Below are 26,067 nucleotides of genomic sequence, written 5' to 3' on the forward strand. Positions count from 1 at the left end.
AAATTTTGATGGGTCATTTATTAAATTCGATTAATTAGATCAAAAGTTATGCTCGATCGAATAAAAAAGTTACTTTCTGAAATTGTTAAAAAACGTTAAAAATCGACCTATCAAATTAAACAGAAGCATAATTACATGTACATCATTATCTTCGTTTACAGTCATTAAAAATGATAATTAGCTGTCTAAATGACCTTTTGTTACGTAAAGGAAAGTTGAATTTCAATAAAAGGCAGAAAATTCGTTGAAAAATTCTAAAAAATCTGGTAGAATTCATAAATATACACCAAATATTGGTTTCGAGGTAGATCCAGCCTTACATGGACTGTATCCAATCTAAAACCGAAAATCGGAGGAAAATTTCGGTCAAAGTAAATTAAAGTGATTTTGATGAAGATTTTAAACCCCTTCGGCCTTTTAGTTTCGAAATTTTATGTGTTTAATCACTGAAAAATGCTTTTAATCATGTAAAGGTTATTGCGATTACCAATTTTAATACAAAAATTTGATAGGTCGATTTTCAACGTTTTCGAGCACTTTCAGAAAGTAACTTTTTTATTCAATTGAGCATGACTTTTGATCTAATTAATCGAATTTAATAAATGACCCATCAAAATTTAAGTTTATCTTTCTTCTTTCCAGTAAAATAGGAATGGTTCTTTTAAAATCTTTAGATTTCTAGAAGATTAGTTTTAAAGAGAGAAACTTTTTTGTGGCACACCCGGTAGATCTTTTGCTAATCAGGATGTCAAGTTGAATAATTGAAAACTGCAGCATTTAAAATGCAAAGTTTTCTCTTTGCCATTATAAGGCCTTATTTTGATTACAAGAGAAAATACTAGAATCTGATTGGATGCAATGAAACAGAGCCACAATATTTGCAATCAGGTATGGTATGTGTTTAAAGTGTAGTAAAAATTCATCTTGTATATCTAACAAGCTCTGATAAATAAAGGGAAGCGTAACTAGGCCATTCCCACACGTTTTATCAGGGAGTTTGTTTTATTTACATCATGTCATCATAATTCAAAATCTTGCAGACTTTTTGCATAAATCTCCAGGTTTTTAGAAACAGAAGTTTGTCTCTCTAGGAAGGTTTCGCCCTTTCCAAGATAGGTGTTAAAGTTTGGATTTTGATCATAAAGTTTTTTAGTTAGGGCGTCCAGCCATCATTTAACATTTACCTCAAGCTTTAAAGTTCAAGAGCTTGAGACTTAGTGCTTGGAGCATCTTCCTATTTTTTCAATAGGGGAAGCAACTTGTAAGGTTCTGTTTGGGGATTTCTGGGTCATTTGGCAAATAATTTCTGTCGAACTATTTTATATCAGGAGAATGGGTGAGAATCAGGGTCAGGGTGTATTTTATCTTACAATCGTTCTTTTTTTCATAGTAAAACCAAAAGTTATAGATTATTATTATCACTTAAAAAATTTACATTTTTGGGACATTGAAAGAATATTTTTAGTTGGTTGAGCCAAATACTGAATTTGAATGGTATTCTATGTTACTTAGTAAGTATGATAGTTCAACTTATATTTGCTGTAAATTTTATTTGAAAGTATTTGAAGCTGTTCATGTGTCATTGTCATTGTCAAGCATGTATTTTGATGTGATTCCTTGAACTATTATGTTTTTTCATATGTAATTCTTTTAAACACTTTTTCCAACTGGCTGTCAGTAAGATTGCAAAATGCATATAGCTTTTGATAGAGTTTGAATTATATTGCAATTTTTCACTCATTGAAAAATATTAGTGAATAGTATGTTTCTGAAAAGAAAACGTTAAAGTGAAGATGAAAAATGAAGAAGAAAAAAATCAACTAAAATTAAAATATTTTACATCATCAGTGAATATTCAATGTCGACAAATAAAATTCAAGATAATTTGAATTCTCAGGTTTTTTACTTAGAACACTGAAAGATCTTATGGATGCAGGTAAATGGAAATAAAACAGTCCAAATCTAATAAACACTTCTTAAACATACAACATCCCAAAGGCAGATGCCCCATACGTAGGCTAAGCTGACCGTATGTGACATATACTCATTTCAGAATTTTTTCTTTTCAATAAAGGTATCTATTAAATATTGATAAAAACAATGGAAACTCTTATCCATGGGAAAACCAGATTGTCAGACGTGATATTTCATTATGTGCATTTTATTGTCAAAGAGTGTTTAAAAGTTATCATTAACAATCTTTGAAGAGGTCATTTTTGAAGAGATATTTTTGTGACGCTCATTGAGTTTAAAGCCTTGAGGGGGCTAGAGAGGAATCTTTAACCTTTCTCAAGCAAATAAAAGTGAAGCCTGCTGAAAGATTTGCGCCGCATTTAAAATGATGGATTGAATCTAGCTTTTTCATTGTTTATAAGCGGCAAATCTTTCGACAGCAGCGATAGGTTTTACTTTCAATCTGGCGTTTGTGTGAAAACCTGGCGCATTTTGGATGGGAAATAAGTGGCTTCGTTTCCTATCTAAGAGTTTCAGGTCTAGCTACTACTGTGGGGCTTTGAAGGTCACGCTACTCATTTGATCATAGAGATGAAAAAAGTTTGGGTCGATTTATTTAAAAAAAAAGTTTGTTCACAGTCATCATAAGATCAAATTTTAATCATGGAAGTCACAATTGAAAGACTCAACTTTTCTTAGTCAATTATTATATGACCAAAGTTTTTCTACGAATTCGAAATCGTTTGTTAAAAGATCACTTCAAGATGACTCTTTTGACTCTTTCACCTCCGTGCGATATGTTCAGTGTCGCTCTCATGATCCTATGAAACGAAAGTTGTTACTCAAAATTCTAAAAACAGGTCCTGTCAAGCATGTCCTTGATGTTGACAATAGAAAATGGAGGCATTTTATTTGTTTACGTAAAAGCAACAAAATATTTTTACTTTAAGTATAAGAACATTAAATGTTTTTAAACATAGAATTTTAGCCAAATATTCCCTGATCATAATATATAAGAATGTTCTGAGAATCAGTTTTTCTCGGAAGGTTCTGGGTTAAAGGTTAATTTCGGTCTGATTATAAATCTTAAGATAAATACTCTATGTATCCTCTGTTTACTGGTTAAAGGATTATGGGTATTACCCTATGTTTCATGTTCTTAGTAATAGTGTTTTAGTAGTGAAGGAAGTCATATCCAAACAGATTTTCTCGTCTCATGACATATGACTTGTATGGTATTTTGTTTGAAATAAAAAGGTGTGTTTTTGTTGTTCCATATCACATTGAATAAGCATATCAAAAAGTCATATCAAAAAGTACTAACTCAACTCAAAGTTAACTAACAAGAGAGTTTTGAACAAAACCATGGATCGTGTTTTAGGTTTAGTATTATTTTTTACAGTAATTTTTTGCGGTACCGCTTCGGCTGCGGATACATGCGATGTAGTTGAAGGTTTAGAAGGATGTGCTTGTATCATGAGAAACAGTTCAAAAGTTGTTTCACTTCAAGACCTTGTTGGTAATAATACGAATGGCAAACCTATCAGGTACAGATTTTTGTATTATTAATTTGACCTATCTTTTCCGGTTAAATTGACTAAATATTGTGGAAATAATCCCTCCCCCCTAGTATCAATATTGATGAGTGGAGAGGCTGCCGCCATGCTCAGAACAACACTGGTATTAGGGGCGAAGGGATTTTTCAGGAAATTGCCACATATTTTGTCACTGATTGTAGCTTACAGGTTTTTATAATAACAACTACAACTGCATTTTTTTTCGCCAAATCGAACGCAACAATTAAAATTTTAATCGCTAAAGATTTTGAAATCAGATAAGCTTTTAAGACTTTCAATTGCATTTTCTTACTTTTAGATTTGACCGAGCCGATGGAAACAAGAAAGACTGGTACTTTGCTTATCACCCATGTGGAACCTTTGATATGTTTTTGAACCGACCCAATCCAAGAGTTGGAGATTATCCTTGCAAAGATACTTCCGTGAGTGTTTTTACGATTTTCTCATCTTCTTGTATGAGGACACTCAATTTTATTTCAATGTCTATCTGGCGTCCAGATAGCGTTAGATATGTACGTTGAAACAACTATGTGTGCGTCAGCTATTATTCATATTCTATCTCGTCTAAATCTGATGATTATATTGTAAGTTTATGTTGATTCGGGTTGAGTAATTATCCCGATTATATCGATTATCCCCTTGTTACAGAATTTTCAGGAAGCCAAGTATTTCATAGCGATTCGGACCCCAATTTAAATATTGTTGGCTTTAAGTTGTATTTCACAACCTGAAAAAGAAATACTAAGGCGAAAATTAAAAAAATGTAGTGTTTCCGGAATGCGGGTGAAGGAAAAAAGCTCTCATTCGGCCGGCCGGAAAAATTTTTATTTTGCTTTTTTTGATAACCTATAAGATCATTGAAATAGAACTTTAAAGATACATAACTTTTATGCACAAACAGTAAGCCCGGAATACTAATGTATCAACTATTAACGAAGTCTGCGGCCGGGTCAGAAAATAATTTTTTAGCGGTTTCCGAAAACACTACATTTTTTCATTTTCCCCTGAATGAAATATTATATATAGTCATAATTTTAATCAACTTGTGGTAATCTTTCATGTTCATTTTTAGGTTGGACGGTTCACTGACAATGCAAATCATATCTGTGAAGGCCTTGGTGATTTGTCGGAAAGTAAATTTGAATTCAATGAAGGTTATGAATATCCTGTTGTTGCACCACTATCTGTTGTTTTCAGGTAATTTATTATCGTTTAATTTTGTAGTAATCAAACAAAATACCTTTTAACCGTGTAGTGATTTTTCTACTAGCTTTATCAGTCCGTTTCCTTTCTTTTCATTTTGTTCTCTTGCTATGTAGAAACACCAGCTCAAGTCACGGTGCACGTATTTCATTGGTTTGTAATGAGACTCTTTCAGTAGAAGATACCGAGTTCAAATATCTCAATGTCACCGAAGGACCAACCGAATATTATGTAAGTTTGGATTTGTTTTTCAGTGTGTTTTGTTTTTACTAAACATTTTCCTTTTGGTTACAAGCTTGATTTTGCCATTAGGGGTATTTCGAAGGACAAAGAGCTAGCTAGTTCCTAAAGTAAAGTAAAGCTAGCTAATGGCTTCACATCTAGTCACATCCCATGCTTCTCGCTTCCCCAACTAATTTCCCAACGAGCTAAGAGATTTACTGTATAGATTTACAAGGAAATCCTGTAGAAAAGAGTCACTAATTCCATTGACATCATGTTCAGGAGAATAGTCCGCTTGTATGAGGGATTTCAATGAGCACACCAAGTTTGGAACATACTGAAATAATATAAGCAGCACTTTTACCCAACGTTTGCGACAACAGGAACCGTATAGTTTGATCTATTCCAATTTGCTACCAAAGGAATGTGAGAAATCTGATATTGAACGTCCGAAAGTTTTCATCTGATTAATTTCATTCATACCTCTGTTCTTTATTGCAGCATTTCTCATTGACTGGTCCCTGTAGTTGCCCAGGAGGATGTAAATACATTAAACCAAAGCCCAAACCTTCAAATGCTATGACCAACTTGCCGAATCTCGGTAAGTAAAGCATTGTTTACTTTGTGATTTATTATTTGATTACAATACAGTATTTCAAATAACGAGTATTCCAAGATATAAGTTATTTTTTCCTCGATGTTGATGTCTGAATAATACTCGTGAAAAAGATGGGGTATAATTCTTTCTTGGAAATGGTTCCTATTTTTTGACCGTGTCGCCGATAGATTTTTCCAGGAATCTATTGAACTCTTCGACCGAAGATTTAAGTTTATTATGTGTTTTTAAATATTCTTCTCTTTCTACGATTTTAGGTTTCATTTTCGTCACAGCAATCATGATGGTGTTGTCTAAATTGTAATCATATCTAGTTCTCTGAAGACATAAGCATCAAAGAATAGAAGAAAAAACAACGAGTCATTGGAAATGAAAATTTTCTCCCTGGCTGGAGAAAGATTTTCTTTCTTTGTTAAAATACGATAAACTACAATTTTTGTATTCTTATATTGATTTAATGTTATGTTTACTTTTTGTATTACTGTAGTATTTCTACTGTTTTAGACAAAGTTGTGCTAAGAGAAAAAAAAGTGTACAAATTAATTACGAGTTGATTTCATTTTTACTTTCGCACCTTTCTTTTCTCAGAATGCGATGTCTGTGGTTTTATGTCCTTATTCTTTGTTCGTGTTTTTGCTGAACTACGATATGAACATTTCCAAGAATCTGCTTAACAAGTAGATTAGGAATAGATTAAAGCTGTCCGACCCTTTATAAATTATTTTCGTGCCTGTGAAATACCCTTTAAACTGTTTATTGACTTCAAAACAGTAAAATTTCTTCGTCCTTAAAACACCGATTCGAAAAAACCCAGTTAGGGACATTATTCTCAAGCAAGCTGCCTGTTCCTAACTGACAAAAATTCCACCCACAAAACAAAAAACTATGTGCAGGTCTATACGGGAAATATTTGAAGATTTTGAGCTATCAAGGTGCTACTAAATCATCCTTTACATATTCTTTCTACCATTCTTTCTACCACCTAGACAAAACATGGCATGAACCCCCCCCCCAGCCCGCAGGGGGGGGGGGCTACAACCAAAATCTTCCTGAAAAAAGCTGGGGGCTGGAATTTTTTTCAATTCCAGGGGGTACCTATGATCTCTGGGGGTATCTAACTTTTATGCAGTAAGGTCTGGGGGCTTGGGAACTATATTTTATCTTGCTTTTATCTAACTATCGTTATTCTTTTTAATTGTAAAAATATACAATTTTTTTCATTTCTTGACATATACTCAAGTCACAGGGGGTACCAATCACAGGGGGTACCAATCACAGGGGGTACCTACTGACATCTGTTCTTTGGGGGTACCTAAATTTCAGGGGGTACCTATCTTCTTAGGGGGTACCTAAACCCCTGGTCCATGCCATGCAAAATGGCTGATCGTGTGTGAAAATGACGTCACACGGAATCGTTCTATATACATGGTGGCCAGCGACCCTTGAAACTCTTGAAGCACCCTTGACTTTTTTCCTGCCCTTGGAAATTTCCTTGAAACCCTTGAAAAATCAATATTATTTTGGGGACCCTTGAGGTGCACGATTTATACCCTTGAAACCCTGGAAAATTCAAATTTTATGGCCATTTTCAGCTATTTTAACTTCAAAAATATAATATTTTTCTAACTACATGGGATACAAACATCAGTGAATTAAATGAGAAAACAAACTTTTGGAACCTCTGAGATTTTAGGTTTTACCCTTTACCCTTTAAGTGCCACTGGAATTATAATGAGATCGGCAGGTCTAGGTGATAGAATGGGTGGTTGTAAAATTTTCTGATTTGTGGACATTTATAGCCAATCCAAAGCACTGAAAATCAAAAATTTTCTCAGACGAGCCCAACTATAGTTGGACCCTCCTTTACCACAACTGTAAGGAAAGTATCTGTTCAAAATCAAGGGATTGAAAAGAATGAACAACTTGAGAGTTGAAAACTCGACCTTTCTCTTATTGTCAACAGATTTCCTTGAAATCCTTGAAAACTAGGAAAGATTAAGTAAAAACCCTAGAAACCCTTGAGAGTTTGTGGTAAAAACCCCTTGAAACCCTGGAAAATTAGTCAAAAATGACCCTTAAAACCCTTGAATTTGTTGAAAAAGAAGTGCTGGCCACCATGATATAACTTCTTTTACAAACTGCACAATCAAGTGACCTAAATTTCAGGGGGTACCTATCTTCTTAGGGGGTACCTAAACCCCTGGTCCATGCCATGCAAAATGGCTGATCGTGTGTGAAAATGACGTCACACGGAATCGTTCTATATACATGGTGGCCAGCGACCCTTGAAACTCTTGAAGCACCCTTGACTTTTTTCCTGCCCTTGGAAATTTCCTTGAAACCCTTGAAAAATCAATATTATTTTGGGGACCCTTGAGGTGCACGATTTATACCCTTGAAACCCTGGAAAATTCAAATTTTATGGCCATTTTCAGCTATTTTAACTTCAAAAATATAATATTTTTCTAACTACATGGGATACAAACATCAGTGAATTAAATGAGAAAACAAACTTTTGGAACCTCTGAGATTTTAGGTTTTACCCTTTACCCTTTAAGTGCCACTGGAATTATAATGAGATCGGCAGGTCTAGGTGATAGAATGGGTGGTTGTAAAATTTTCTGATTTGTGGACATTTATAGCCAATCCAAAGCACTGAAAATCAAAAATTTTCTCAGACGAGCCCAACTATAGTTGGACCATCCTTTACCACAACTGTAAGGAAAGTATCTGTTCAAAATCAAGGGATTGAAAAGAATGAACAACTTGAGAGTTGAAAACTCGACCTTTCTCTTATTGTCAACAGATTTCCTTGAAATCCTTGAAAACTAGGAAAGATTAAGTAAAAACCCTAGAAACCCTTGAGAGTTTGTGGTAAAAACCCCTTGAAACCCTGGAAAATTAGTCAAAAATGACCCTTAAAACCCTTGAATTTGTTGAAAAAGAAGTGCTGGCCACCATGATATAACTTCTTTTACAAACTGCACAATTAAGATTTAGTCAATCCTCCCAAGATTGAAATCCAATTGACCCCAAAATCTCCTAATCAAAGAGATAACTATAAGAAAACTCCTGATTCATAACTGACGAATACTTCTAATATCAAAAATAGGAAAACTATAATTACTTTGGCAATATCACACTCATAAAATGCACCATTTCAACAAATTTGTGTAATCACAACAAACAAATCGTTTATTTTTTAATCTTAAAGTTCTAATTCATGTTTAGGATAAGAATGATTTAAACCTATTATAAATATTAAGATACAGTAATGTATACAACCAATTTTTGTGTTTATTTTAGAAATACATTGAACAAACATTTGAAGCGACGCGCACAGACCTATCACATAATCACGGATGAATGGATAACCTAGTTGAACAGTTCGCATCGAAAGCCTACCCACCAACTGGCCCCATGGATCTTCATTATACAAATAAACAATCCAATTACACCAAGCACTCAGGTTTGTCTGAACCCATTTTCACTCTTTCGTTTTACGATTTGGGATTTTTTTGCTGGAAATTTTGTTAATATTTTCGTGAAAAATCATAGCGTTCTTTTTCACTTGACTATTTTTGTTTGATTGTGGGAACTCTCCGAAAAACTTGTATCCTAACTATTGTAAGTAGACTTTTGTAACTGCCATCCATGGTAAACAAAAATAAACATGCCAATCATGTAAGCTCTTCAATTCAGATCTCATCTTTATTGCTGCCTTTCTTCCTGGGGATCAGTTTCAAACAGTACACTATATGTACCTGTCAATATTGTGAAGTGGACACGTTTTATGGGCCCTTCAGTTTGTATTTATTTAAAAATTTTATCTATAACTCGAAATTTCCACAACTCGAACAAAATGGAGAAACATTGACGTCACTGTACTTATAAAAGACGTACCTTCAGGTCGAAAGAGTTTGAAATGAGGAAGATGAGATCTATTGAAGTTTGTTCCCCGTTTGGACTGCCCAGTGGTCAACTATTTGAAAGATTGAAAGAGCTAAACAATAGACAATGCCAACAAATAGATTAGATTGTTATAGCTTTTTATACTTCCTAATGTTTGTGTCATATTTACACTGGACTTTTTCTATCTATTCCAGGCTTGAGACATCTGGATCCGGAGACTGATTTCAAAGTGCGTCGTATTATTGCTCAAGTGAACGAGACAGCTCACATAGCGGTCAATGAACCCAGCATGGGGTTATTTCGGATACAGGAACACGTCCATCGCACTTTACCGCAACTTGTTCAACGCAAAACTGAACTCAAAGAAAATCTACAAAAAATCAACGGTAGGGTGTGCTCTTGATCTTGCGGCTAGAAGTCCGATTTGGTGGGTTTTCAACCATTTTAGTGGGAAATTGAATTGATATCTCTAAAAGTACCATATTGCAACTCTTAATAAGCAAGGTGGTGAAATTCAAAATTAAAAGAGTTTTCGTTTAACCAATACAATTGTCTTTGTGAAAAGTGGCGAGTTTACCATCACGATGTTTTAGTTCTAATTACAGAAAAAATTGAATTAAAGTGGTTCGAATTAGCGAGAGTTGTCTGCCTTTACGAAAACATAACTTTTTGTTAAATCTACTGCATGTTGTATTTTTTATTGAACCTTCTTCTTAACACCATTCCACCAGACACGTTATATGATCTTAACCTTTCGGTTGACGTGATCGATTCTATGTCCTATATCCCACACTTTACTCGCATACAAGAAGCTATGAAGACAGCCATTGAGACAAAACGTAAACTCAACATCAAAGAAGAGCAAGAACGTACCCGACTTGAACTCAACGCAAAAAAAGCAGAACGTGCTAATCGGTCCCTATCACAAAATGAACCTGCGGAAGGGTTTATATGTCCAGTCTGTAAACACGCCCTCCAGAATCAAGACGCCCTTATTTCACACTGGCAAGAACAACATAGTTTGGACACTTTTGCAAATGATTGTTTCGAAGATGTTGCGATGCCTGTTTCCCCTGAACCAGGGCAGTCTGAGGGCGGGGCAACTTCCACTAAGGGCGAAACGCCCGAATATATAGTTGAGCAAGACAATGATTTAACAGTGATTGATATCCGCCCTAATGAACGCCTCAATGAACGACAGTTTAGTGAATGCGAGGATGTGGTTAAAAGTTTTGTGGACGAAGAAGATATACTGGAAGCTTCGTTGTGGTTACAAGGAACCAATGAGGATTCAGCAAGCCCTGCTTCATCAAGTGGTCGAGTAAGCCCTGAAACTAGAACTGAAAACGTTGACGAAGAATCATCAGCTGGGGATATTTCTTAAAATCGAGAGATCCTTCGACCATAGTTTACTTCTCCCTCTCTAAAATGTGTCAATCACGCATCTCGTAATGAATCAAATCCAGTGATGTGAGACTGGTGACAGGTTGTGAAAAAAAGAAAAAAAATTGAACTGTTAGGTACCTTGTTTTTTTTTGATTTTACACTGGATAAAACAATGCCCTCGATTTTTTGGGAGCAAATCAAGTTTCGGAATACAAAGGCATAACATTTGACCCATCCGTTTCTTACGGTTTTTAGCGCGGGGTAGTTATCTTTAAATAATTTTTGAAATGACTATTGTTTATTAATGCATTTGATACTGAAGTTTTGATTTATTTTTCTAAAACATATACATTTATAATTATATTGTCATTATCTTGTTATCTTTTGAATACTGATACTGATACATACCGAGGGTTATACGACTCTTAATCTTTACTTATTGGTCTACACCACTGACCTTTACATATCCCTGGACCAATAAGCTATATCCACCATCTTTGATCGAAGTTTTTTTCTGAAATGGTACCCGTAAAGAAGCCATTAACGTCCAAAATTAACGTCTAACGGCGCTACATCATCAAAAGTTTTCGAGGTAAAGTACATCTAGCGCTCTCGATGCATTTACACCGCTATTGAGTAGTGCCGCCATCAGGGTACCACTTTTCAAAAGTCTCCAATCAAAGATTTTGCTTGGCCGGGATTGTGAAACGAGTATTTAAGGTCGGTGGTATACACAAATATAGTAGACCAAGTCCGTTATATTATACCATCATAGATACTCCTTTTGTTTCCTTACACTTTCAGAATAAATAAATAACACACTAATAAGAAAAGAAATCTGAAAATAAAAACAAAACATGGCTGCACCGAGTGATGACACAGCAACAAGCAAGACGATTGCATCTGAAGTTCCTTTCCATGATTTTGCCGTTCTTTGTGAGAAAATCAGTAAAACACAAGGCAAAGAGCGAAAGAAAGCTCTGATGCAAAAGTTTATTGGTCATTGGCGGAGGTCACATCAAAAGATGCATGGCAACCAAAAAACTGTGAGTTTTATGTTATTGAATTTTACGATTTTGCGGCGAGAGACTTCTAAGAAATCATATAGTTTATAACTGAAACAAGCACTTTCGCTTTTTACCGGTAAATGGGCTAAATGTATTTATTATATCAGGTTATATGCTGCTACTAAACCATTTTTAATAAATAACATCAAAGTATTTGAATTACGAATCAAGAATGAATTTAGCGAAGATCTTTTTCGCGAGTTTAGTTTAAGTCTGCATTCAAAGATTTTGTTACATCCCTTCGAAAAGCCTTTACCAGGGAAGGTTTTTTAAATTCAAATCTTCTGCAAGCTTTCCTGGACAAAAATTTTTCATTTTAAAGGTAAGTTAATTTTTATTAACATTTTCATCATAATGAATCAAAATTGTAATGAATCTCTTTCAGATAGATTCATTCTTCCCGGCAATGAGATTGACGCTTCCTCAACTTGATAAAGAGCGAGCTGCTTACGGAATGAAAGAGGTAATACAAAATTAAAACCTTATACGAACCTCCCCAAACGGTTTGTGTGAATGCGTGATTGGGACATTTGTTTTGCTTGATAGTGTTATTAAAACTTTGTGGATGTGATGCGTGATTTGGGCTATTTTTCGCTTTTTGTTTTCTTGATAACACATTTCAGCGATTTTTGTGATCCAAGATGGCGACAAAAATTTTACGTGATGGTGGGGTTAAGGTGTGTTACTGGGGGCATTTTTATGCTGTGCGAATGTAAGTAAACATGTTACGCGTTTGTTATAAGAACATAATTTTTGAAGCTTTCGGGTGTTATAAACTGTTTGGGTTTTAAGCCTAAAAATGTTCTTCAATTGTTCTTTCTCTCGGTATGTAATGCTATGAGTGTGTAATTTATCAGAAATGATATGTTATGTTCTAGAGCCCACAAAACTTGAAATTGTTCTAAGATTGCTCTTCAATTTTTGACCTGCAGAAAAAAAAACGAGGTCGCTTCAGATAACTTGGGTGGCATAAACCTTCGCGAACCGTTAAGGTTTTTCATAACCATCATGCCATCATATCGAAATGTTTAAGAATTATTCTATCAAAGGTCACAGAGTAATTGACGGGAAAAGATATTTTTCGATATTTTTTATAGGTGGTCTTAGCGAAATATTATATCGAAGCACTTGGTTTATCAAAAGATAGTACAGACGCCAAAAAGTTGCTCAATTATCGTGCACCGAATTCTGCAAAACAGGTTTTTATACAAATTTCTTTCATGTATCACCTCGTCACATGGCAAATTGAATTATATTAACCACTCACATTGACTTGGGTTTTTAAATTGTCATCACAAACGGTTGATCTCAAAACGGATCATGGTTAGATCTTAAACTGCAAAATACAATAATTAAGGGTTGTTTTTCAATTGATATTGGTAAAAAGCGTTAAAGAATATTTCCAATTTAAAACTTTTTTCAGGAAGCTGGCGATTTCGCATCAGTAGCGTTCGTCATTTTGAAAAGTCGATGTCCAGAACAAGGGAGGTATGTTTATTTTAGCCTCCTTCTTAGACTGGAGTCGTTTATAATTAGTCTCCCCCATCCATCAAAAGCTCTCTTTTTGAGACATCGGATAAAATCCCATTGTTGATCCACTAAAACCAACAAACCAGGGGGGGGGGGCAAGCAGTTAGTACAGAACACTATGTGTACTAACTGATTTTTGGAAAAATCTGTACCCCACCACCACCCCCTGTCACTTAGTACACCGTGTACTAACTGTCTTTGACCTCGCTCAATATATATACCACCCCCCCAAAATAAGGATCCGTCTCTCTACGGTGCATTCCAGGTGAATTTCACACCCCAGGGAGGTTTTATGAGGTGTATTTTTACGTTTTTACATGTCTTTACCAGGTTTTTACCACTAACTACTTTCAAACAAATAAAAATATAACAAATTATGGAGTAGGTCAACCGCAGTGGGGGCTGGTGGGGGGGAAATCGATGAATAACGAGACAAAAACACACAAAAAGAGTATTTTCCCAGTTTTTTGTAAAAAGTATAATCATATCTCTCGATGAAACTGAGGAAAAAGTAGTTTTAACCAGTTTCTAACCTAGTTAAAGTGACAATAATGACTTTCCAGAAACATTTTTTAGACAGAAAACACAGCATGTTTGTTCAGCAACTTATCCACCATCTTTAGATAATTTTCTATTTTTCCCGATTATGAATCGGATGATCGGATTACCAAAACAAAACAGAAAACGTTCGAAATTTCGAAATTTTCAAATTCGAATGTTTTATTTTGAATATTTCTCTAAGAGTTCTAAGAGTTCCTAGAATTGTAATGTCATGTGTCAAGCTGTTAAAAGGTATTCCTGACTGTCCTAGAAAGAAGATAAATAAAAAAGATAGAACCATAAACCTCTCATAAACTGATAACAGTAAAAATCTGAGAAATCTAGTTTAAAATTCTCGTTTTGAAAACAGTTAATACACCTTTTTTCTTCCAAAATTCTGTATACACCACCCCTTTTGGCAGTTAGTACACTGGTGTACTAACTGCATTTTGAAAATTTGAAAAATGGACCCACCACGGTACTAAGTGTCATGGGTGTCGTGTACTAACTGCTTGCCCCCCCCCCAGTGTTATCTGTTCTTCTTTTCAGCATGACAATCGAGAACATTAACAATGCATTAGACTCGATTGCACAAGCAAATGTTGAAAAAGAACGTGATACAGCTAAAGCTACCATTTTGAAAGTCATTCGAACGACAAGTGCATTAGAACAGAAATGGTTTATCAGAGTCATGTTGAAGGTTTGCTAAAATCTTTATAAAAGTTTATTTTTGCTCATTCGATCCGCACTGATGAATCTTGGGAAGGACGAAACATCTGTCTTTGGATAGATACATTCATCTTTCTAGATAGAAAAAATTGCTTCAATTAATATCAATCTTGTAATAATTTTTTTTTCGCATCAATCTTCAAGTTTGAACAGTTTTAAGACAACTTCTAACCATTTTGACACAAAGAGGGTTGGTATCAAGTTTACCTAGATGGCTAGCATTTATTAGCATGCTCACAAATATCGACCCTCGGTGTTTGTCCACCCTGGTTAAGTCAAAACCAAGGCGTTCTATATTCAAAATTAAGAATGGCATGGCACCAGCCCTTTTAAACGTTGGGGTCGCTATATATATTTCGGTAATTTTTTTTTTTTTCTCTTTCAGGAGATGAAGTTTGGGTTAAACGAGAACAGTATTTTTCCCTTATATCATAAAGATGCTTTGGAACTTTTCAATGTCTGCAACAGTCTTTCAAAGGTACTTAATAGAGCACTAGTCTGGGACATTATCTTGCATCTGTAGCTTAGCTAAGCAAAAGGTTTCCGTGGTGATAATGACTACACGGATTCCCGTAAAAATATGAAAAAATTGTTTGGTTGAAAAGAGCTGTTTGAATCACTCCAATTTTATCAAAATGCACTAAAACTAAACTTCTGTATGTTTTGTTTTCAGGTGTGTTTGGATCTCCACGATGAAAATATTGAATTGAACGAGACAGAGATCTCCCTCTTCACACCATTTCGTCCGATGCTTGGTCAACGGGTGGTGCTCGAAGATGTGGAGAAGTTGATGCATCACCGTCATTTCATCATCGAAACCAAAATTGATGGTGAAAGAATGCAAATGCATAAAAATGAAGATGAGTACAGGTAACTAGGCTATCTCTGTCGCAAAGCATGAGTAATCAGGACCACTGCGCGCTAATGACGACTTACTATTGGTCCAAAGTTTTGAAAATTTTTGAAGATTTTAGTGTCTAGCCGCTCGGAAGTCGTTATTAGAGCGCAACCAGTCCTAATTACCCATGATTCATTTCGACTGTCAAATATCCCATTTTGATTGGTGGAAGGTTCACATCCGAAATGCATTCGAAATCAAGGTCAACACATAACTGTAAAAAACGAAAGTTCTGATGTATTGGCTCAGTGGATTCTTGGATATAGTTGTCACTCCTAAAGATCGGCGTTACGTGGGAAATATTTGCAGTGGTTGACGCTATTGACATCGAACTCGTACGTTGCGAAATTGCTTAGATACCTGATTGGTAGAAGAGTCCTCGGTCCTTTAGCCAAAAAAAGTGTGGCCTGTACCAAACTCTTCTTCGCTGACTGAAAAAATAACGCAAAGATTTGAAAAATGCCCGTGGGCGGGATGGTACAGGCTAAAAAAAGTGTAACCAAGGATTCTTTCGCCACTTTTTGCCAACGAAATTTCTACCGTCAAGATCTCACATCTTCTAAATTTTTTCTTCGTCAGATATTTCTCAAGGAATTCGAACGATTATTCAGAGAATTTTGGTATCACCAAATACCGTGGAAGTTTCACACCTCACGTTACACACTTATTCAAAGAAGACATCAAAACCTGTATACTTGATGGCGAAATGGTCGGATTCGATGATGAAATCGATAATTTTGTACTCAAAGGTTTGAATGATAATAATAGAGTTATTTTCCTTCAAAATTGTTTTAAACTTCCTTTAAGACGTCACCCGCGTTTTTTCTATGCAATTAACGTCTATTCCACTTTACGACTTTTTCGAATGTTTTGAGAAACATTCGATTTTTTGACGTCACGTTTAACTTTCGAAGCTCCTGCAGTAGCGATAAAATCGAATTTGCGTCAAAGCACTTGAAAGTGGAACTCATTCTTAAGAAACGAGATGAAAAATCCCGGTTTTTAGTGAGGTGCTCGCTAAGCCCTGTGTCTGTCTGTTTCGGTCTGTTCCGGTCTGTTCGGATTCTGTGTCTCAGTTTGTCTTGCGTAAAAAATGTCTGAGACAAGAAATATTGTCTAACCGTAACAAACCGAACTTTGTGTTATCTTTTCAGTCAGCGAAAAAGAGTTTGGTACGGCCATGTAAATTCATTACCAGTCCCCTACAAAGCCGACGTCGCGCTGCTAAGGGTTTGATTGGTGTATAAAGAACCCTTTTATACAATAACATTTCTTAATAGGATCGAATATCGACATCAAATCAGACCATTTGGTTGGTGTTCATCCATGTTTTGTGGTTTTTGACGTTCTGATGGTGAACGGAGAAAACCTAGCAAACGTTCCGTTAGAAGATCGAATCAAAAGAACCGAAACGTTGTTCGATTCTGAACGTGGCCGGCTGGAAATCGTTGAAAGGAAACTTGGTAAATCTAAGTAAGTACATAAGTAAGTTTTTGCATTTTTTTTTTTATTAAGCTGAATTAGCTTTAGAAACGATTAAATTCTTTTAATTTAAACTTTAAAAATTCGATTTTCATTATAACTCGAACCATCTCAGCTGGAAATTTGTATAAGAAACTCCCCGTAATTTGGATCTTTATTTTATTTGAAGAAAACATTTGATCCTATGAAAATCGAAACCGATTTGTATATGTTTTCTTTCCGTTATTGAGGTGGGTCAATAGCAACTTTTTCATCAAAGTGAAAATTGTTTGCGTATTTCAGTTTTCAAATGTTTCTATTCATGATATGCACCATTGCAATGTCTTCCGTTCCACCCAATAGCTGATTGGTTGAAAGTGACGTATTGACTGCTTTTACGTCACTTCCAACCAATGAGCTATTGGTTCCATGACGTAATGTCAGAAGATATTGCAGTGTTGCATATCATGAATTTGATGAAAAATGTTTCAAGTGGCCAATACCTTTATCTTTACATCAAAATTTTCAGAACTACGGCAAATTTAAAATTATGGAAGCATGAATCCTTTCTGATCATTTTAACTTGATAAGATTAACTCTCTCAGGACACAATTTAATTTTTTTTCTCCAAATATGGTTAAAAGATACGTCACCTGGGAGGGCTAAAATCAAACTTTGGAGAGATTTCTGCTTCTCTTTAATTTCATCGTGATTTTAAGCCACCTTCAACATCCAAAGGACTTTAAGTTCGCCCAGCAACAGCTTAACCGGCGTGCGACGCCGGGTACCGACTAGGTCTTTGTATTAACATAACAAACACATTTATGCCTATTTCATTATATATAGAATCCCGGCATCGTTGGAGACAATCCTTAAATTGAGTTTATTATGTGAACACGATGCACTTTCATGGAAATGTGGGATTCAGAGTGGTAGTCGAGCAAATGAGACAAATTTCTTAAATGTTAAATCCATGTTTTCCTTGAATGATATTTATTGATACGTATGGCACAATGGCTTTTAATATTAATTTAAATACTTGATTAAATACAGTCTGCTTAAGGACGCTGCTTCCGCCGCTCTTAAAACTATAACCACTTAAAATAATACGATATCGTTTTCTGACGAACGGTCAAGCGTCATACACGGTTATACGGCAGCCTTGGCGTGAATCAACTAATCAGTTGGTAGGCTCATATCTTGCACGTAGAAGGCGTCGTCTTTTTTTCTTCATTTTACACTATATTCTTTCGAAAGAACTCAATTCTTAATCTAAGCACCTGGATTCTCCATTCTTAAGATGTCCACGCAAGTATTGACTAAATTTGGGCGATAGTTGTTTATAGTTCACTCTAGCCAACACATATTTTACATACAAATAATGCATATTTTCAATTATTATCACTTCCAATTTTATCAAGACGTTTCTTTCTGAAAGCTTCTTTGGTGTTCAAGTGAGGTCTAAACACAACGATAAAAAGTTTGTACCCATAAAGTAAGACAAAATGTGTTGTATTGTACACAGTTGTGACAAGCAACACGATAAAGCTTCTATCGACCATGGATTTCTGCGAAAAGTAAGCTGCCGTGGTAGCAATGAAAATCACCGTGGAAATAAAAGATGAATAAATGACGTGATTTGCTTCTTGGAAACGCGACGGCAATTTACGTGCACGGAACCCTTGAACACCATTGCACAATGAGAGTGACACAGCTATGAAGAGTTGAATATAAATCATGATTTCGTTGCTACAATACGATTCTTTGGCTAATGTCTGGTCAAAGTATTTCTTTTGTATCGTGACCTCTGCGTTTACGAAGAACGAAAGGTGTAATATACCGTTGATCATTAACGCCACTATTATAATAAGCCATTCAGATGCTTTGGTCATCAGAATTTCCGTATTCGACATTATGAGTTTGCTTGTAACGATCATGTACAATTTTTGAGATTTTGAGATATTTATGGATAGTGTAAGACTGAAAGCCATTCCAAGAAAGACTTGCTGAAATATACAAGTTATTGTGGATAACGGGATAATGATTGGTAGTATTGGGAACAAAAAGAGCAATAAATGACTGCATAATTGAATACAAGTCATTGTTCGATTGGCTTGTTTAACGATTGGTGTTTCACGCTTCATCAAGAAGATGACCATAGTGAAGATGGTCAATATTGTCATTAACGCTGAAGGAATGAGTACCAATACCATTACTGGATCTCCAACACTAAGAACGATTTCGTTGTACGGGTCATAGCAAGTGGTATGATTCCAATTGACCCTATTCGGATACCAACACTCCATGCAATTCTGGTCATTCCCTGCGTTTGGTTTATAAGTCGATCCTTGACATTGCTCACAGTTCCAACCATAGCTTTGCGTCCAAAAGGGCTCTTTGTAGAACGAATGAACCAGTTTTTGACCTGCCTTACAGTGTGGTTTCGTGTCATCACACTGTAGGCTACGCTCAAGAGCTTTAGTAGGGTTTACTGTTAAGCTTGATTTCAACTGGTCTAAATTGAGATTACCAATGTAGTGAGCGGTCTTCCAATAAGATATTATTGACAATAATCCCGATTCACTGCTTACCAAAGAAACAAATATTTGTTCGATTTGGTTTCTCAATAATGGAGAATTTATAGCATTTTTTATGTTTTTGAACGTGAATAAGTGCGGTGGAAAATTATGTTGTTTAAGTTTCATCCTCATTACTTCATTATCGGGTAAAATTTCGTTGAAAAGATATTTGATGGCTGGATTGTCCCGGTTAATATCATACTCTAGAACACTTGGAAGTCGAAAAACAAATCTTAACAATGCATTCACAGCTGTTGCTCCATGGAAATTCATCAAAACACTCTCATCATGATAAGATTCGCTTCCCTTATCGAATGGATCTCGACCAAAATCCTTACTCCTTGATATTGGGATGATAGGAATGTGAAATGTCCCGTCATCCGAAGCCAGATACGGCATATCAGCTTCCGATACAAATTTCTTGTAAAGAGTTGGGTAACCAGCGATGAAGAAAAATGAGATTCCGTATGATTTCATCAACGTTAATGATGGGTGAATTGTACTTTTGTTTGAGATATCAACGACGAGTTCTTTAATGCAATCTTTTGGGCTCGTTTCTATGAAGATGCACATTTCCGTAGCGGTTGGATCATTCTCACAGAGTGATTTTGTAGACAATTCCTTCGTTGTTTGATTTCCATTACCGAGATTCAGAAAAGCCATGTAGGTTAGATTCAATTCTCTCTTTATATCAGTAAAATCTTCAACAATTTCAGCGCCATAGCTTGCTTCGTAACTGTAAACGGATCGTGTGTTTTCTTTATAATATGCTGGGTACATGGGTTTCCCCGTTACACTGATTAAAAAGATTGATTCCAAAGGAAGGACCAATGCACTCAACAATCTGGTCAAATCGAAAGAGAGATAACTGAAAATGATGATTCTCTCGGTTGCTTTGTTCCAAATACCGTGAACATTATCACACACAATATGGTAATGGATTCTTTCGTCTGTGGTGAGTGGCAACACTAAATCAGTCAATATTTTCGAACTGTTTTGCACATCTTTGAAGCATGTATGGACTAAAGCATTAAAATGATGAAGTTGGTCATACTGGACCCGTTCCATCACCGCTTGGTTCTGTTTGGCATTCTCGCATTTTTAAAGTATCATCACAATGAGATGTAGTGAACAAGCCGAGGAGTTGAATCTCATACCTTTCATAGGTTGCACCTGTTTGCAAGCTCACTATGAGATAGAGAATAATGATTATCCATTTTTGTTGTTTTTCCATGGTCGAAAACAACTTCATGGAAGTATTTTACAAAAAAAATTTTATAGCTGAGGATCCTAGCTAGGACTGGACATGTTCCTTTCTAAATCCACTTTCACTGTCACTTTTTATTTCCTCTACGTTAAATAAAGCAATATTTTCCAGTTCGTTTAATTATATTTTAATCAAGCTAGAAAGAGCAAGATTTCCAAGTTCTTTTATTTCTCAGTTAATAAACTAGGAGGTAAAGACTGATTTTCTTTTTGCGCTATTGTATTTTTTGATTCACTGTGCTTTGACGCTTATTCGTTGCTATAGTTACTGTTGAGTCGACATTACGTTTATTCTCATATTTTTATCTCGATAAACAATATGCAATATGGCAACCAGAGCTTCATTATTAGTCTTTATAATTGTTCATATGTCAATGGTTTGACAGAAAAGCATTCAATCAAGGTAAAAATCCTATCAATGGTTTGGGAAAAGGACCCCCAAAATCGATTATAATTATAAGAAAAACCTTTCAAAAATCTGATTTTAAATCAATATTTCCATGGTTCACAAACATTTCATATTGTTTCATGAAAGTGCTTTTCAAACCAGGCAATGACTCACCGTCGCGACACCTTTTGGTCGAAAATGTGCCATATTGATTTTTAGGTGCCTTATTATATAGTATATATGAAACCAGATGGTTTACGGGCTAAATCAGTGGCTTTCAAGTTTTACTGGGGGGGGGTCTTTTAGGGGTCGGTAGCACAAAAATTACGATTTTTCTAGTCTGGGGTTGGGCACGAAAATATGTCATATCTCGAAAACTATATTTATTTGATTTTTTTAACTTTGCAAACGTGTAGCTTTATAACTAGAAATGATTCATGTAAAATTTCAGGAATTTTAACTCAGTCAGTCATAATTTACAGACCGTAATATTCAAATTTTTGCTTTTTTCATGTTTTTTCAAAAAAATTGTCAAATCTCATTATTCGGATTTTTTGGGAAACTTTACATATTATGAACAACAAATCAATTTCATCACAAGAAACAGAGTATAAGTACCATTTTAGGCCCCTTAGATAGTCTGGAGCTTCAAAGTTGAAATTTTTCTCGTCTACTAGTGGATACCCCTTAAAACCACATACCCCTTAAACCTACAAAGTTGGGTTTTAGACTCTTTTAACCACCAAACTTAATTTAATATTCTATAATTCCCTTTTTGACAATCTCTAGGTATACGTACTTTTATAAAATACCTAATTTCTAAAATTTTGATTATCGCAAAGTGTCGTAAAATTCGAAGTTATTGAAAATGTTATTTAAGATTCCTTCAAGAAATCAAGTTTTTCGGACCTAGAGATTACACAAATGAATTTAAGGTCATGAAACCTCTACCTTTAGGTACCTATACTTATGGTAGGTACGGAAAAATCATTTTCTTCTCCATGGTTACACCCCAAAGAAATCGTAAATCCCTCAAAGTTCTATTTTAAAGCTCATTAATGGTAGTGGCCAATAAAATCTGAAAATCGACTTTCTCAAAACATGGTCATATTGCATACCAAAATGTCACAAACTTGATAGAGATTTAGAAAAACATTAGTAACATACGTCAAAAATGAAGTGAATAAAAGTTTTGATCTTTCAAAGCCGTTTTTTGACAACAAAAAATAGGCGCAATTGCATTACGGGCATGAAATTCTGAAAAATACAAATATTGTTGGATTTCTAGCAAGTTTTTGATCAATTGAATCACGGTTCAGCACCTGAATTGCAATTTCACAGTTTCAGTAAGTTGTGAGCAAGGGGTCAATGTTTGTAGGTTTTAAGGTGTAATGGTGTAGGTTTTAAGGCGTAATTTGATTTTAACGTACAGTCTCGAAAATATTTAGGTACCAATGATCTAATTGTAGCATTTGTAACTTTGCATAGTGAATCACTGTTCAAAATATGACACCAGAATGACTATTTATAAGAAGTTATTCAAGAAAACCATTTTGTAGGTTTTAATTATGGGAACGCGGTGCACTTTTGTGGAGATGTGGAATTCAGAATGGCAGCCGAAGAAATGAGACAAATTTCTTAAGTGTTAAATCCATGTTTTCCTTGAATAACACATATACATATATATATATAAAACAATAACATAACAATATATTAACACTTATTATTTAAATACTTGATTAAATAGAGTCTGCTTAAGGAAGCTGCTTGCACCACTCTTAAAACTATAACCACTTAAAATAATACGATATCGTTTTCTGATGAACGGTCATACACATTCTACATTCCGGCATACCTTGGCGTGAATCAACCAATCAGCTGGTAGGCTCATATCTTGCGCGTAGAGGGTGTGGTCTTTTCTTCATTTTACACTATATTCTTTCGAAAGAACTCAATTCTTAATCTACGCACCTGGATTCTCCATTCTTAAGATGTCCACGCAAGTATTGACTAAATTTGGGTGATAGCTGTTTATAGTTCACTCTAGCCAACACATATTTCCAATACAAATAATGTATATTTTCAATTATTATCATTTCCAATTTTATCAAGACGTTTCTTTCTGAAAGCTTCTTTGGTGTTCAAGTGAGGTCTAAACACAACGATAAAAAGTTTGTACCCATAAAGTAAGACAAAATGTGTCGTATTATACACAGTTGTGACAAGCAACACGATAAAGCTTCTATCGACCATGGATTTCTGCGAAAAGTAAGCTGCCGTGGTAGCAATGAAAATCACCGTGGAAATAAAAGATGAATAAATGACGTGATTTGCTTCTTGGAAACGTGACGGCAATTTACGTGCACGGAACCCTTGAACACCATTGCACAATGAGAGTGACACAGCTATGAAGAGTTGAATATAAATCATGATTTCGTTGCTACAATACGATTCTTTGGTTAATGTCTGGTCAAAGTATTTCTTTTGTATCGTGACCTCTGCGTTTACGAAGAACGAAAGGTGTAATATAGCGTTGATCATTAATGCCACTATTATAATAAGCCATTCAGATGCCTTGGTCATCAGAATTTCCGTGTTCGACATTATGAGTTTGCTTGTAACGATCATGTACAATTTTTGAGATTTTGAGATATTTATGGATAGTGTAAGACTGAAAGCCATTCCAAGAAAGACTTGCTGTGAAATATACAAGTTATTGTGGATAAAGGGATAATTATTGGTAGTATTTGGGAACAAAAAGAGCAAATAAATGACTAATGATTGAATACAAGTCATTGTTCGATTGGCTTGTTTAACGATTGGTGTTTCACGCGTCTTCAAGAAGATGACCATAGTGAAGATGGTCAATATTGTCATCAACGCTGAAGGAATGAGTACCAATAACATTACTGGATCACCAATACTAAGAACGATTTCGTTGTACGGGTCATAACAAGTGGTATGATTCCAATTGACCCTATTTGGATACCAACACTCCATGCAATTCTGGTCATTCCCTGCGTTTGGTTTATAAGTCGATCCTTGACATTGTTCACAGTTCCAACCATAGCTTTGCGTCCAAAAGGGCTCTTTGTAGAATGAATGAACCAGTTTTTGACCTGCCTTACAGTGTGGTTTCGTGTCATCACACTGTAGGCTACGCTGAAGAGCTTTAGTAGGGTTTACTGTTAAGCTTGATTTCAACTGGTCTAAATTGAGATTACCAATGTAGTAATCGCTCTTCCAATAAGATATTACAGTCAATAATCCCGATTCACTGCTTATCAAAGAAAAAAATGATTGTATGATTTTCTTTGCCAATAATGGAGAATTTATAGCATTTTTTATGTTTTGGACGTGAACAAGCTGCTCTGGTAAATTATGTTTTTCAAATTCCATCCTCAATACTTCATTGTCCTGTAAAATTTCGAAAAAAACATATTTGATTGCTGGGTTCCCGCTTAATATCATACATAGAACACTTGGAAATCGAAAAACAAATCTGAACATGCATTCACAGCTGTTGCTCATGGAAATTCATCAAAACATTCTCACCATGATAAGATTCGCTTCCCTTATCGAATGGATCTCGACCAAAATCCTTACTCCTTGATATTGGGATGATAGGAATGTGAAATGTCCCGTCATTCGAAGCCAGATACGGCATATCAGCTTCCGATACAAATTTCTTGTAAAGGGTTGGGTAACCAGCGATGAAGGAAAAATGAGATTCGTATGATTTCATCAACGTTAATGATTGGTGAATGTACTTTTGTTTGAGATATCAACGACGAGTTCTTTAATGCAATCTTTTGGGCTCGTTTCTATGAAGATGCACATTTCCGTAGCGGTTGGATCATTCTCACAGAGTGTTTTGTAGACAATTCCTTCGTTGTTTGATTTCCATTACCGAGATTCAGAAAAGCCATGTAGGTTAGATTCAATTCTCTCCTTATATCAGTAAAATCTTCAACAATTTCAGCGCCATAGCTTGCTTCGTAACTGTAAACGGATCGTGTGTTTTCTTTATAATATGCTGGGTACATGGGTTTCTCCGTTGTACTGATCAAAAAGATTGATTCCAAAGGAAGGACCAATGAACTCAACAATCTAGTCAAATCGAAAGAGAGATAACTGAAAATGATGATTCTCTCGGTTGCTTTGTTCCAAATACCGTGAACATTATCACACACAATATGGTAATCGATTCTTTCGTCTGTGGTGATTTGATGGCTGGGTTGTCCCGCTTAATATCATACACTAGAACACTTGGAAGTCGAAAAACAAATCTGAACAATGCATTCACAGCTGTTGCTCCGTGGAAATTCATCAAAACATTCTCACCATGATAAGATTCGCTTCCCTTATCGAATGGATCTCGACCAAAATCCTTACTCCTTGATATTGGGATGATAGGAATGTGAAATGTCCCGTCATCCGAAGCCAGATACGGCATATCAGCTTCCGATACAAATTTCTTGTAAAGGGTTGGGTAACCAGCGATGAAGAAAAATGAGATTCCGTATGATTTCATCAACATTAATGATTGGTGAATTGTACTTTTGTTTGAGATATCAACGACGAGTTCTTTAATGCAATCTTTTGGGCTCGTTTCTATGAAGATGCACATTTCCGTAGCGGTTGGATCATTCTCACAGAGTGATTTTGTAGACAATTCCTTCGTTGTTTGATTTCCATTACCGAGATTCAGAAAAGCCATGTAGGTTAGATTCAATTCTC

At 35.4% G+C, this 26,067-nt stretch overlaps 3 protein-coding genes across 4 annotated transcripts in view; all 3 read left to right on the forward strand.

Moving 5' to 3' along the window:
* The first annotated feature begins 1,386 nt into the window (after positions 1–1,386).
* LOC136811840 (BLOC-1-related complex subunit 8 homolog) lies at positions 1,387–11,291 on the forward strand. Its single transcript, XM_067068468.1, has 4 exons — positions 1,387–1,511; positions 8,878–9,040; positions 9,678–9,869; positions 10,215–11,291. The coding sequence occupies exons 2-4, from the start codon at positions 8,938–8,940 to the stop codon at positions 10,865–10,867; spliced, it is 948 nt and encodes a 315-aa protein (XP_066924569.1). The 5' UTR covers positions 1,387–1,511; positions 8,878–8,937; the 3' UTR covers positions 10,868–11,291.
* Positions 3,145–6,114, forward strand: LOC136811841 (uncharacterized). The gene is made up of 6 exons (XM_067068469.1): positions 3,145–3,500; positions 3,829–3,952; positions 4,603–4,727; positions 4,850–4,964; positions 5,457–5,556; positions 5,829–6,114. Exons 1-6 carry the CDS (start codon positions 3,319–3,321, stop codon positions 5,873–5,875), a joined length of 693 nt encoding a protein of 230 aa, XP_066924570.1. The 5' UTR covers positions 3,145–3,318; the 3' UTR covers positions 5,876–6,114.
* Positions 11,292–11,673: 382 nt separating the features above from the next.
* LOC136811842 (DNA ligase 4-like) overlaps positions 11,674–26,067 on the forward strand; it is a 55,346-nt gene continuing 40,952 nt past the window's right edge. The window contains exons 1-9 of one of the 2 annotated variants that reach the window (XM_067068470.1): positions 11,674–11,915; positions 12,322–12,399; positions 13,034–13,135; positions 13,360–13,424; positions 14,556–14,706; positions 15,121–15,213; positions 15,409–15,605; positions 16,213–16,382; positions 16,914–17,106. In XM_067068470.1, the coding sequence (XP_066924571.1) occupies positions 11,727–11,915; positions 12,322–12,399; positions 13,034–13,135; positions 13,360–13,424; positions 14,556–14,706; positions 15,121–15,213; positions 15,409–15,605; positions 16,213–16,382; positions 16,914–17,106 (1,238 nt within the window). In that variant the 5' untranslated portion in view covers positions 11,674–11,726. The remainder of the gene's footprint in view (positions 11,916–12,321; positions 12,400–13,033; positions 13,136–13,359; positions 13,425–14,555; positions 14,707–15,120; positions 15,214–15,408; positions 15,606–16,212; positions 16,383–16,913; positions 17,107–26,067) is intronic. The other variant, XM_067068471.1, reaches the window with a different exon arrangement.

The sequence above is a fragment of the Clytia hemisphaerica genome, unplaced genomic scaffold (assembly GCF_902728285.1).
Source record: "Clytia hemisphaerica strain Z4C2 unplaced genomic scaffold, Clytia hemisphaerica genome assembly, whole genome shotgun sequence".
Lineage (NCBI taxonomy): Eukaryota > Metazoa > Cnidaria > Hydrozoa > Leptothecata > Clytiidae > Clytia > Clytia hemisphaerica.